The sequence below is a fragment of the Periplaneta americana genome, chromosome 17 (genome assembly GCF_040183065.1).
Source record: "Periplaneta americana isolate PAMFEO1 chromosome 17, P.americana_PAMFEO1_priV1, whole genome shotgun sequence".
Taxonomy (NCBI): Eukaryota; Metazoa; Arthropoda; class Insecta; order Blattodea; family Blattidae; genus Periplaneta; species Periplaneta americana.
The window spans coordinates 105,918,869-105,932,982 of NC_091133.1; the positions used below are offsets into that span (position 1 = coordinate 105,918,869).

Here is a 14,114-nt window from a genome sequence, read left to right on the forward strand (position 1 = left end):
CAAGTTCTTGCCAAAAAATGCTCAAATCATCACTTTATACTTTTTATATCGTTTATCTTAACCATACATGACTACCATGGACTTACCTGCGTCTGCGACGATTCTCTTCCTCATCCTCAGCTAGCGCGACTAGAAGCAGAAGCTCCTCCTCCCCTGAAGATGAATCCATGACAGACAGACACACTTCAACCCAGCATCAAAATAAACGCGTGGCGTTCGCGCGATCTACATTCCCGGGAGAATAGATCGCAAAATCGTCGCGTTCTACTTGCTGCGATAATAACGCATATTGCGATAATCGCGCGTGTGTGAACACAAACATTGAACACAATGAAAACATTTATCGCAAAATCTTAACGCTATCGTAACGCATTCCGTATCGCGTCTGTTTGGGGAGGCCTTATGTTATGCGACTGGTGGGATAAAGAAGGCGTCGTGTATTACGAATTGCTTCCCTGGAATGTAACCATAACTGCTGATTTTATTGTCATTAACTCAGATGACTTTCGGCCGCAATTGAAGAAAAACGACCGGGAAGACTGCATCACGTTCTGCTGCAACACGATAATGCACTCCGCTAACGTGACGAAAACAGCTATCCAGGAGCTTGGTTAGATGGTGATTCCACATCTCCCAAATTCTTCCGTTCTTGCACCCTCAGATTTCTACCTTTTCCGTTCTCTATCCAACAATCTTCAAGCAAACTCTTTTAATAACGAAGATATTTTTATAAACTTGGCTTGACGTCTTTTTTTAACTCAAAGCAGATGATTTCTTCTGTTGCAGAATCGAAAAACTAGCCTAGCGTTGCCAGAGTCATAGAAAACGGAAGAGAGTATATTACTGATTAATTTCTTCTTATATTCATATCAAATAAACACTTTTGTCACAGCGAAAAAACGCAACGATCTTTTGCATCAACCCAGTACTATGACGAAATTGTCAAGAAATAGCATATTATACTGAAAGTAATAAAATTAATGTATATTTTTAATGACAAATAGGAGAAATAATTGGCTTCTCGTCTTTCTGAGATTGTTCATTGTATGTAGCAAAAATAATGGCTTAAAACATATTTCCTAAAATTCTGTTCTCGAGCTGATTTGTTTTATACTGACGGAAGTGCGTGATAATGCAGCTGCTTTCCGCATGTATCTCAATAAACGAAAGAACCAAATATTGTGTTATTTCGATAACCGGTTATCTTTGCTTGCCGGTTTAACCTGATAACCGGTTATTTTCATCAATTACCGAATGACTGGTTATTTTAAAAAATAAACACTGACTCAAAAATATTTTAAGCTTATCTCAAATTTAACATCAGTCGAATATAGTTTCTTTTTATTATTATGCACTCTATGTAATTTACTCTATGTAAAAAATGTCCCGTAGGCCATTCCTAGATGGATATGGGTTACTGACTTACTTCATCTGTCCACAGATGGCAAAATGAAATTCGACTTTGATTTAATGTAATAACATATGTCTATCTTAATCGGAGATTTTTTCTTATTGATTTATAATATAATATCTGCGGGTATTGGAGCATTTGAAACGGCGAGAAATTTTGACTTCAGTATTTATTAGTTATACTCGTAGGAGAATAGATTTCCCGTCGGAATGTGTCTTTAATCAAGATTATTATCGTAACAATTATGGAATTTGTGTTATTTTTTATTTATCTTACCTATGACACTAATGTAAGTGAAATAATTAACTAAATGCAATTTCATAGCCTCTTATTATTTTTTTGTGCTTTGTTTAAGGATTTCATGGATGATCTTCAGCATTTAATGACGTTCTTTCAACTATATTCCGGTTGGTTTACAGTTGATTGCTAATTTTTATTTGATTTTTATTGTAAATAACCTCTCATTTTGTTTTCCAGACTAATTTGCTGACTTTAAAATGTTAAAAAATTAATAATCGGAAAACAACCGGGAATTTTTTATCGGTTAATTTCCTTCAGGTTAAAAGCCGGTTAACCGGTTATTTTTGATCGGTTAATTTCCTTCAGGTTAAATTAATTTTTAAATAACCGGTTATTTTCGAATAACCTCCCATCCCTAATATTGTGATCTTTTTAAAGTTGTGTAGTGTAGCCCTCGAGTATTACAGGTGCTCTTACAAAGGTAGCTTTATCTGAAGTCCTTGTTAAAATATGAGTAAATTCTTTTGTTCTTCATTTATGGTTGTATTCAAATCCTGACAACAGTTTGTAAACATGATGAATGGTTAGAAGGAATAGAACAAACAACCAGTAGCTGGACAAGTAAAAAAATAAGACCCATAACTGCGCAACGTGCGCATTGTTGTGCTGTGACCTATTGTAGCGGTAATCTCCAGGACCATAAACACACCATCATGTTAACTGACATGGCTGGGGTTATGTGTACTTAAAAGCATTGTATATCGGACTCACTTTTTACCAAGTCTTCGAGTCTGCATGCTTTAACTTCTACCAGTGATGTTCACAGCAGTCAGGATTAGAATATTATCAGAGAGATATGCACAAGGAACTTTTTAAAGTGTGTGAAGTCAGGAAAGAATTAACTTAAGATACAGGTGGAAATTTTACAGTAATTGCCACACCTATTACTATGAAATGGGAGAATTCAACATTTTGGAAATTAGGAATTGCATTTTTAGTGATAGATCTAACTAGTGACACGCAAAATATGAAATTTCATATTCTAAACCGAGTTTTTCACGATGTTTGAGAGACCGCAGCCTGGTAAATTCTTTTTCTATAAGACGAGCATTCGGTCCCAACTAATGTACTCGTAAATACCTTTCCAATTTTTGAAGTTCATACGTTTAACTTACAGAAATATTAATAATTAAGTATGGCGTAATCTTAAAGAGTATTAATTCTGAACGAAAATGGTCTGGCATATTGACAAATAATTTAATTTTATTAATTATCTGTCACTGGATTAATGAAATTTTGTAGCATGTTAGTTTCTTCAATCCAATATCACCAATTAATTTATGCTAATTTTCATCGACATATTATCCCTTTCTAACCACCAAAAACTTGACACAACAAAATTTTTTTCATATTTATTAAATTGATTTTAATGATGTTTGTTGCTGTGTTGCTGATCTGAGCTGATTCGGACATTCTTTTCTTTGAGCAAAAGCATGTAAAATGTGAACGAGAAGTTTCCACTTTGCCCTTGTATACTTCGGTCTTAAGTAAACTCCGCGCACATTAATACAATGTAGTAATGTCGGGTGACCTCGGTGGCCAAGGAATGACTCCACCGTGACCGATCCAACGCCCAGGATACGTTTCATTGATCCTACTACAACATAATGTCGTTTTGATTGTGTTCACATATGAGTGCTGATAAAGGACATGAGTATGACGCCCGTGATTTTCAAACAGCTGTATGTCAGATTTTGTTAAGAATAGGGCATATGTTCATAGAATTTTTTTTTGTTCAGAACCACCAATATTATCACCCCTCACACCACACCTTTCCTCCTGACTCATCCTGTATGCAATATATCTGTACAAGTAATTACAATGGAATTACTGTATTTCATATGAATTGGTTTGTTGGGGAGCCGTTAGTATGGATCTATGATAAGAGAAATAAGAAATATAATTCATGCAAAATGTAAGTCTGCCGTTTACGAAATGTCATATCAAAAGAGTCTGATCTGTTGATAAATAAGTAGCTAACGAGGAAGACAGGCTAAGGCGCAAATCAGAGTCACATGATTATCTCGGTCTAGTCGTGGCCATGGTGACAATTGCCTAATATAAGTACATATTCAAAATTATAAAAAACAAAGGAATTGCTGTATTAAACTCCTGTTAAGCGTGCATTTATATATAAACTTGTTCAATGTTGGCTAAGAATGTGACGTCGCGCCGTAGCCTGTCTTTCTCGTTAGCCACGCGTCAGAATAGTGTTACGTAACTCATTACCGTTGCTAAGCAAGTGACGTCATATGTTGAAATTTCCTTACCGGTAACATATTCATTTCGCTGTCGTGCTTATACTTATTAAGTTTAAAAGTATCACTCAGTATCGGTCCACAAATGAGCAGTGCAGGTATCTGTTAAGATTCTAGTCATACTCCATGTGAGAAGCTCCCATATTCTCCAAAGGCGCTGATGTACCCTTGTGAATGTGCGTCTGTCTGCCTTCATTTTTTGGAGAAAAACTTCTTGGTATAAGCGGGCTGCCTCGAATGCATTACCGTTGACGCCACCATATATGAAGTGCATGCATGTCCGCATGCTTTTCGTTGCCTCTACGTCTTTCCATTTTGATGTTCTTATAGGCACCGTGCCTGCTGCTGTTAGTTCGAGGGGAAAAGGAAGAAATCATGCGTATAAACAATCAAATTATTAATAATAATAATAATAATAATAATAATAATAATACATAATCCCTGGCGCTACAGCCTGTGAAGGGCCTAGGCCGACCAGCCGGCTGATGGCCTCACGCCCACATGTAGAAGCAGAGGTGGACGATCATCCAACCAGAATGGAGGTATCGTGTGGTTAGCACGATGATCCCCCCAGCCGTTATAGCAGGCATTCGCAACCGGATTTCGCTACCTATCGTAGCTCCCCAAGTGAATCACGATGCTGGGTGGGCACCGGTCCCATACACTGGCCGAAATCTCATGAGAAAATTTCTTCCCCCATGAGTACTCGAACCAGCGCGCATTCCGTAACGCGAGTCCTAGGCAAAGACGTTATAATAGTATACTAGACTCACACAGAGCGCTGGTGTGCTGTCCAAAATTGAAACCAGTCTGCGCATGTTTACGCCGCCATGCTACTGGTAGAAATAGAGCGGTAAACACGATTGTCATACTTGTCCTTTGTTTTATCTCGGGTGTTTTTAGTGAATAGTGTGAAAGTAATGGCAATATAATTTTGAAAGATGATATATTATCGCCGCGGACTCATGCTTAACATGTCGGCATCATACAATAACGTGCGGTGTGGTTTAAAAAAATAATTTTGCCGACCGATTGTTGCTCTGTAGGTTTCACTCTAAGCGTCACGTTGTCACGTCTACTTTCTCGATAAGAATAAGCACTAGTTTGTTATATTGTTAAATGGCTATTATTATTATTATTATTATTATTATTATTATTATTATTATTATTATTATTATTATTATTATTTCATATACGAGTACGTTGGCTTTCTTAACTCTTAATAATAACTCTTTAATAATAATTTTTAATCACATACCTTAATGTTCGTCCTCAGCACAAGACATTGCAACCTCGGGTTTAGTCTACGTGGATTAGACAAGTAAGTGTCATTTAATAATAATTGAAGCAGCTTATTGGTTGCATTATTGAAATTGAGGCGAGTGATTGGAGCGGCGACACAAGAAATTGAAAACAATAATACAATTAAATTTCAAAGACCTGCCGAACGCATGAGGCCGCTCAAAGACCTGCCGAATGTTAACCCTGAGAGCCCGGCGATAATACCATCCCTGTTTAATTTTCCAAGCTATTTGCAAAAGGTACGATATAATATTATCTCTGTTGTTACAATATCAATATCATTAAAAATCAATCAGTAGTTTACGACAATAAAGAATACTTAATTGTTAGTACAGGTATATCAGACTAGAGAAATCCCACTGAGTGAATTATTTAGACTTACACATCAGATGTTAAAACATTAGTGGAAAGATAACTTTTTGTTTTTATTATGTAAATGAATTTATCTGCAAGATAATAAACTTTCATTCAAGATCCATATATGGATAAATAAATATACAGATAATAAATAAAGAAATAGCTATAATAGCTAAGCCTCCTTTGTGAATTTATGATTCAGAGTTCACCTATAAATAACTATTTTACATTTTGCCGGATATATTTTATTAACAAAAGCAAGGAATGGCATCTCATTGATATTGCATATGTGCATAAAAATTATGTACCATCACTCCGCAAGCAATGATAATATATCTATTTTATTTATTTAAAATAAAAATACAATATGTAAAAAATCCACACATTAAAAGTATGTGTTTTTTTTTATCTTGCATAAAGTGATTGTTTAGTTTTTAGGTCTTCACGTTACCTATTGTTTGCAATGTATTACGTACCGATACTTTTTATAATTGATAGCATTCCCTTTATTAATTGAAGAATGAATTCAATGTAATTTGGCTACCTTAGCATATTATATTTTGCCAGATTACCTATGTCCTGTGGTCTAAAAGTACCGGTAATATAATTTATTTTTGTTTCTCTAAAATTTAACAACAAGTCTATACTGATTATCGCATATTTATTTCACTTAGGAATTTGATTATAACAAGAACTTGTGTAATCAAGGTGCATATATTTATGTCTTGTGATCTAAGAGTTAGTATGGTAATATAATTTTAGATTCTCTGAAACCTAACAATTTGCTGATTATCGTAAAATTATACAATCTATAATGTGTATTGTGTAGGCCTATTTATGGATGTATCAGTATGTTTTCTATAAATTGCTGCGTACGTATTTTCTTTTCTTTAATGTTCTAACACATATCAATGAAACTTGAATATGTTTATTTCGTCCTAATTTTACGTTAAACGTCGAAAATGGCCATAATATGTCAATTTTAGATCATCACAGCGTTAAATTGCGTGATTTACGTACTGCTATTATTTGTCTGCTCTCCAACAATATGGCGGCAAGCGCAGCGTTCAATTTGCCCCGGTTTCCTCGTTTCGCGCAGCCGAGACTGTAGGGGCTTGGTCCTAGGCAGGATGCCTTAGACCACGACGCCACGGCGCGGGTCAACAGTCAAATTATGGACGGATATTATAGAGAAATTTTGCGTTATCTTGCAAACGGCTCGTTTGTTGACCCATGTTGACTAATTTTTTTTGCTTGTTTTAGTGTGTAATTTTGAGTTTTAAATTTTTACCATCACTTTTGAAACATCCTGTTTGTAATCATATTTATTGTTTTGTTATCCTAACTGTAGGAACGTGTGGTTAATTGCAGGCACTGTAACATATTGATACCTGCATGTTACCATGTATTATCCTCACAGATGGAGGAATAACTGCATTTATTTTGACAGGTATGCAGATTTTGATCCCAGTTTATTTCTATTTTCAGGGACTGACCCCAGCAAGGTCATCCAGAAACGCCGCGCTGGCTCGATAGGGTGAGTTGAGGAATATGTAGATACTCTTGACTTTATAATTCCCGTATAGGCCATTCGGTATCTCGTGAAACCTACCTGCGCATCAAAGAAAGTGGACTGAGAAGCTTCCCTCCTCCACTACGCTTCTACTCATAACAAGGGAGACTTACCCCCACTCTAAGGTTCTTACTATATGCTACGGCGAACGCAAGCATTTGGTTTCACGAGGTAACGAAGGACCTAGTGTACATTATTACTTACCTGCAGGTTGTGAAGGATCGTCTGAAACCACACATTTGTGTAGTGAATAGTTTTGTATTCTTGTATCCTACTGTTTGAGATGTTGCATGAAAGTCGGCAGCGTTGTTGAAGATTAGAGGCGAACCTTTGGTCTCTATTCCCTTCCATGTGTTTTGTTAGGTGTGTTTGTCCGATTTCCACGTTCAGTCGTAATGTTGTGGACAGCTCTGAACACATTTTTACCATTTCCGCAATATGCCAATGTGCGATCGAGAAATATACGTAGTTACTGTAATTCAGTTTTGTATAGCAGTTCTCAGAGTTCTCGCAACTGATTAATGTTACCTACTTAAAAAGTTGATTGCTATATATTCGAAGCGCATCTCCATGTACACGAGAAGTACAATGGATTCGATATTTGATTGAAAGAAGAGAGCGTTTATTTCACCCAGTTTGTATAAAACATTCATACTTAACCGTATGCATTCTAGTAGTGCCAAATACTCCAAGCACAGATCTAACAGGTCGAAAGTGAAGTTTTTGGTAGACTTGAAAGGTACTGAGTAATATTTCTCATGTCACTCCAGTTGGCCTCGCGATCCTTTCGCTAATTCTTCAGCATATTTTGTTCGCTGTTGTCGAGGATTTTCATGATCTCCCTTAAATTCGAGATTCGTAGGGTGAAAGCTGGTTTCTTTAAAGGGAAGTGAAGTCTTAGCTTACCAGCTTACAGTATCTGGAAGCAGTGAACACCAAACGCCATCAATTGTAATTCCAGTACCACATTTACATCTGATTTATTACAATAGGCTTAACAGCACAGTTATTCATATTGAGAGAGGAAAAGTGAGATGGGAAAGAGGGAGAGCGAGGAAAAGAAGGGAAACAAATTTGTATTCCTTTTTTTTTTTTTTAATTTATTTTTTCGCTCTGTAGAATTTTGAACGTCCCGTCTGCCTGAATTCTTGAAGAAATAAGGATATAAAAGAATGTTTGACTTGTACCAACCAGACTTGATAAGGTGAAATTTGAATTTTCTTAACCGTTTGAGCTAGGTCTTTGAAAATTTGTACGTACATCATGCTACATATAAATAGTCTGTGTAGAACATTTCGTCTCATTGATCTAAAATTATATGAATTATTAACATTTTTGTAAATCTAAATTTATTTTGAAAAAATAAGTACTACTGCAAGTTTCAACATTTTTCTTACAATTTGCTCTACATACCATTCAAACTTCAGAACCATAACTTGCTATTTACATTTTTCAAATTATTCTTCAAGAGCAAAGACAATATATTTTATGTAGTGAAATATAAAGACAGGTAAAAATTGTGATAACTGGTAGAAAAAATGAACTAAGAAAGACTAGTGAAATGCTTTGTGTGAAGTGTAGCATTGTATGGGGGCAGAAACTTGGACATTACGACGAAATGAAGAGAAGCGACTAGAACAATTTCAAATGCGAATATGAGGAAGGATGGAGTGTATGAAATGGACAGACAGAATAAGAAATGAAGCTGTGTTGGAAAGAGTGGGTGAAGAAAGAATTATGCTGAAACTGATCAGGAAGAGGAAAAGAAATTGGCTGGGTCACTGACTGAGAAGAAACTGCCTTCTAAAGGATGCAATGGAAGGAATGATGAACGGGAGAAGAGTTCGGGGCAGAAGAAGATATCAGATGATAGACGACATTAAGATATATGGACCATACGCGGAGACTAAGAGGAAGGCAAAAAATAGGGAAGACTGGAGAATGCTGGGTTTGCAGTGAGAGACCAGCTCTTATGCAGAACACTATGAATGAATGAATGATAGTATAAAATTTGGAGAAGGGTTAGCGTTTTTAGTAAAACAGTAAGAAAAATGCAAATGGAGAAAATTAAGTTTAAAAGTTTAAAGAGCCAGCCAAAGCTTGCAACCTTTTAATTAAATGTTGGCCGCGACAGCTGATTGGAGGGATCTATTCGCATTGAAATTTGTGGAGGGGCTCTATGAACCATATATAAGGTTTTGTGTTAAAAATGAAAAATCGAATTAAAAAAATGACAAAATTTCACCTTGGTGTATCCTTAAAAAAGACTAGAAATTGTTCAAAATTCTTTTCTGAATTAATCTATTTTCTGTTCAAGCGGTATGTCAAATGTTAAACCCTAATGCATGTGCTAAAGAACATGTTACAGTCACTAAGTCGGCTAAGAAGACCCGACACTTCCTCCTAAGACGATAATAATTGAATCGGTCGGAGCTAAAAGGAATTAAGTCAAAATATGAATTTTTGGGTCATGCAACAATTTGAACAACTGATGTCATGCGCATCGAACGGTGGAAGAAGGAACTAAGACTTTTAAATATTCTTTTGTCTTCTATAACATAAAAATATAATATTTGTGTTAATAGTGGAATATTTTTTGCTTCTCCTGAAAAGTTGTCAAAAGTGACTTAATTCCTTTTAGCTCCGTCTGATTCAATTATATTAGAGAATTGTAATGGTGACAGGGAAACTAGAGTGTCTTGATTAAACCTCTGACAGCATCATGTTTGCCCCAAAAACTGAACAAAACTATCCGTGATTTGAACGTAGGTTTACAGCAGAGAAGCTCGATACTGTAGCTGTTTTTCCAACGATGTATACATACTTGAAACTAGTGTGTTCCATAAAATGTCTCTCAAGAGTAGAGTTCGAAGGTCATTTGTATTTGGGTTTGAGTCTATGCTTCCACGCCGACATCGACAGTCGATGGTACATCGTCCCCGTAGTTCGTGTACAAGCGGACAGATGGCGCCGCCGTGTCTCGCGGTTGCTCTATGTCGTGTCAATCGTTGGGGTGAAACATATAATTACACTCTGATAATCTCAGATTTTTATTTTCCCTTGCCACTTGGGTGAATAGGTCGACACGCAGGCCGGGTGGAAGTCCCTTTCCCTCCCTCTGCAACTGCCCTAGTCCCTTGTACCGAATTCCGCGCTCAGACAGTTCCCAGGATCGCATCCAGTCTCACCACCACCACCACCACCACCACCACCACCACCACCACCACCACCACCACCACCACCACCACCACCACCACCAGCGTAGACTGTGTATAACAAATGAGACTCATGCATGATCCAAGATTGCGTTCGGGCATGGGTTTGAATCCCGCTTGGGCCAATTACCAGGTTGGATTTTTGGATAAGGTTATTAGACGTCCCCGTTTCCCGAGGACAGTCCCCGAAGAAAATTCGTCTCCGGAATGCCCCCGAATTTAATAATTTTTCCCCAGATATCCTCCGATTTGAAGTGTTGATTATTTTAATTTTATGAAAATGCTGTGAATATCTCAGTGCCTGGGATATTCATTCACAAAATAAGATATATTACTAGGGCATTCGAAAAGTAATGGCAACATAGTTACTGTATCACACTAAATTTATTTATGTTACTTTTGACATTACTTATTTCAAATATAATCTCCTGTCAAGTCAACAATATGTTGCCAAATTCTTGGAAGACGACGGACTTCATCTGGAGCAGTATATATATACGTTCTCTCCCTGGTCGCTCTACAGGCACAACCCATTGTAGACACTGCAGTGAGTATGAAACCTTACCACATGTGCTTGGGAGTTGCCCACAGGGAGAAGTATTCAGAATAAAACGTCACAACATCATACGTTCTATGATCGCAGATGCACTTCGATCCAAAAATCTAGACGTTCACGAGGAAGTTCATTGTATTGCTGATGGTGGAAGCAATCGTAGGATCGATATCATAGCTATAAGTAGAAATAAACAGACAGCCGAAATAATTGATCCTACAATCAGATTTAAAATCTCAGCCACTCAACTATCTGAAGTGAACGAAGAGAAAAAGAAAATCTACGAGCCCACGATTCAGTACCTATCGGCAAAATACAACATAGAAAAAATCACAGTTACCGGTCTCTTCTTCGGAGTGAGAGGCACCATTCCGAACGCCTTTGTAAAGTGGAAGGAAAAATACAAGCTGACGAGAGATCTTCAAGATGCCATCGTCACCACCATAATAAAATTTTCTGTAGCGATATTTCGTCAGCATCTTTATGGTGTACATTCAATTTAAATTATATTTGGTTCTTTTTTTTTTTCTTATGTCTTAATCAATTTTGTCTGAAACCTGTTTATATAATTTTTCATTTTAAATTTTATTGTGAGCTATTCTGTGTCGCAGGGCAAACCCAAAATATTGGGTCAGACCAATAAATTAAATTATATATATATATATCTCACTGATTGATCTAAAGCTCTTCGGATGTCGGCTCTTGATTGAAAGCGAATGTCTCTCTTCCACCCAATTTGCAATAGTTCAGTATGGTAGGCCTTCTTTCCCACAGGCTCTTGTAACGCCTAAAGCAGTGAGTTGCATGTTTTTCTCTTGGAACTTGGATTTTTATGAAGTACCTTTGTTCGTACCTTTAGGCTGTATTGTTTACCACAAATCATAAACAGCCACTGTATTTACAAAATATGACTACTTAGAGACTTTCAATATTGCAAATTTATGAAACAATCTATGCTCAATTACGTAGTACAAGATTTCAGTGGTCAGAGCTAGGAGCACTGATTTACAGCATTGTTGCCATTACTTATCGGATGCTCTAGTATTTTGTATAAGGTATATGGAATATGTATTGTTGACATGTCATCCAGAAAGGTAAAAATTTGAAAATATAGTCCGTTATTTTTCTTCCTATATACGAGTAGATGGACTTGACCTGAATGGAAAAAAAAAAAAAAAAAAAAAAAAAAAAACGAGTGTTTAATGAAATTTCTTGTTTGAAGAAATATGTGACTCAGAGAAAATAGCAAAATGTAATGAGGAAAATGCTGATTTTTGCTCAAAGTGGAATGATTATTTTTTAAATTTCCTCCAAAAAGTATTTTCTATGCACAACTCCAGAAGTTAATTGAAATATCTCCGTGTCTTTCTGGAAGTAATAATGCTTCAGTGAAGAGCATTTTTTCTTTTACTCGTAAGAACATGATGTGGAGATCGAAAAAATCCAGAGATTAGAAACTGTTCGAGCCATGGTTGCTATCACAAATTTGCTACAAAATTTGGATCCAGAGAACAACTACTTAAAAAAAATCACTCTTCTAAAAGCATCAGTAGTTTAAGTAGTAGTTACGTAGAACGATTATTTTAACTCTTTAGTATAAGAACAATGTAAGTAAATGGCAAACTAACAGAAATGTTCAAAGTAATTTTTCATATACAGATATCTGTCCCCTGAAATTATGAAAAATATCTGGTAACCTTATTTTTGGAGGTTTCCATGACTATTAGGCGAATATCAGGTAATCCCACTGCAAATCCTCAGATTTATCTCGCCAAATACCATCTCACTATTACCAATACCACTGACGGCATGTGATCTCGTACGTCGTTAAATAACCGAATCAGATTACCAAACGTAATGTTTCCGGACACGAATTACTATACAAAAATTGTTCAGAATGATTTCTATCACCCCTAAAAGTTTGTAACAAGTCACAGAGTCACCCGGTATAATTAGAAGGGCTCGTAGAATAAAGAACTGCTAATTACCTAGATACATAAATGCATATACGAATAGGTATACATTATGTGTACGTGCATGATCACGCGCGTGAATACTAGGAAGTGGTGAACCTCAAGACACTTTTGTAATGTTCTTTTTTCGGTTGTGTGTGAGGAATGTTTGGTTTTCTAAATCGGATTTGAAAGGTTAAAAGAAGGGTTCAGAGCCACAGTGGGCCAAGCGCCATTTATTAAAAATGGAGAAAACAAGGATTTAAGTTAAGTGAATACCATAGTTTAAAATGTATAAAGACCTTTCAGATTTCCTTGATCATACAGACCTCTATTCTGTGTAGTATTGTAGTAATGTATTTTGCACGTCGAAAGTAAATACTTGTCATTTTTAATTGTGAAATATCACCGAATTTGATGTTTTTATGTGTGAAATAATACCGAAATTAACCAAATTTTGATATCAAAACTTAAAATTTTTATTCATTGTAAAACAGGATCTCTAATGATTATATACGTATGTAAATTTAATTATTACATGCATGTACCTGAACTATACAATGTAGGCTTATAAATGAAGTCTGACATTATAAGGCACTCAGCGCACAAATGGCCCAGCCCACAATATTATATTTCGACTTTAACTCTTTGTAAAATTGCGCAAAATGCGATATACATACGAAAATTGTGCTGAAATATCGTGAAAAAATTGAGAATGATGATTAGGTCGATTTACACTTTGAAGAGAATAATATGAGGAGCTCTTTAAAGCAGTGAAATAAATATGCAAATATTGTGGGTTGGGCCATTTGTACTTTGAGCGTCTCATATATTATATTATGTTATATTATATTTTATTATATTGATATTGTAGATGACATTTTTGCGTGCAGTCTAGAAAACGAAAGTTCGACTTAATTATATGCATGTGAAATGATGTCATTAATGTATTTTTAATAATAGTTAATCCGCAGCATGACAAAAGAACTGAATTGTTGTGAAAAACACAAAAGTATAATGAGGAAGTATGTATCACTTTTATGGGATAATTTTTTAATCTGTAGTATTGATGAAACAGTTCCAATTATACCGTGCCATCTCTTTATTCAGTCTTCACACGTGAGTTATACGCCATCAAAAAAGCTTTAGAATATATTCTGGAAACAGAGACTGATAAATCTTATCTTCTTCAC

The 14,114-nt window shown here is 36.0% G+C and overlaps 1 protein-coding gene across 3 annotated transcripts in view; it reads left to right on the top strand.

The window, feature by feature from the left end:
* The window catches only part of tgo (Aryl hydrocarbon receptor nuclear translocator homolog tgo), a 166,389-nt gene that overhangs the window by 10,154 nt on the left and 142,121 nt on the right, over positions 1-14,114 (top strand). For all 3 annotated transcript variants that reach the window (XM_069815570.1, XM_069815569.1, XM_069815571.1), the window contains exon 2: positions 7,117-7,165. In XM_069815570.1, the coding sequence (XP_069671671.1) occupies positions 7,117-7,165 (49 nt within the window). The remainder of the gene's footprint in view (positions 1-7,116; positions 7,166-14,114) is intronic.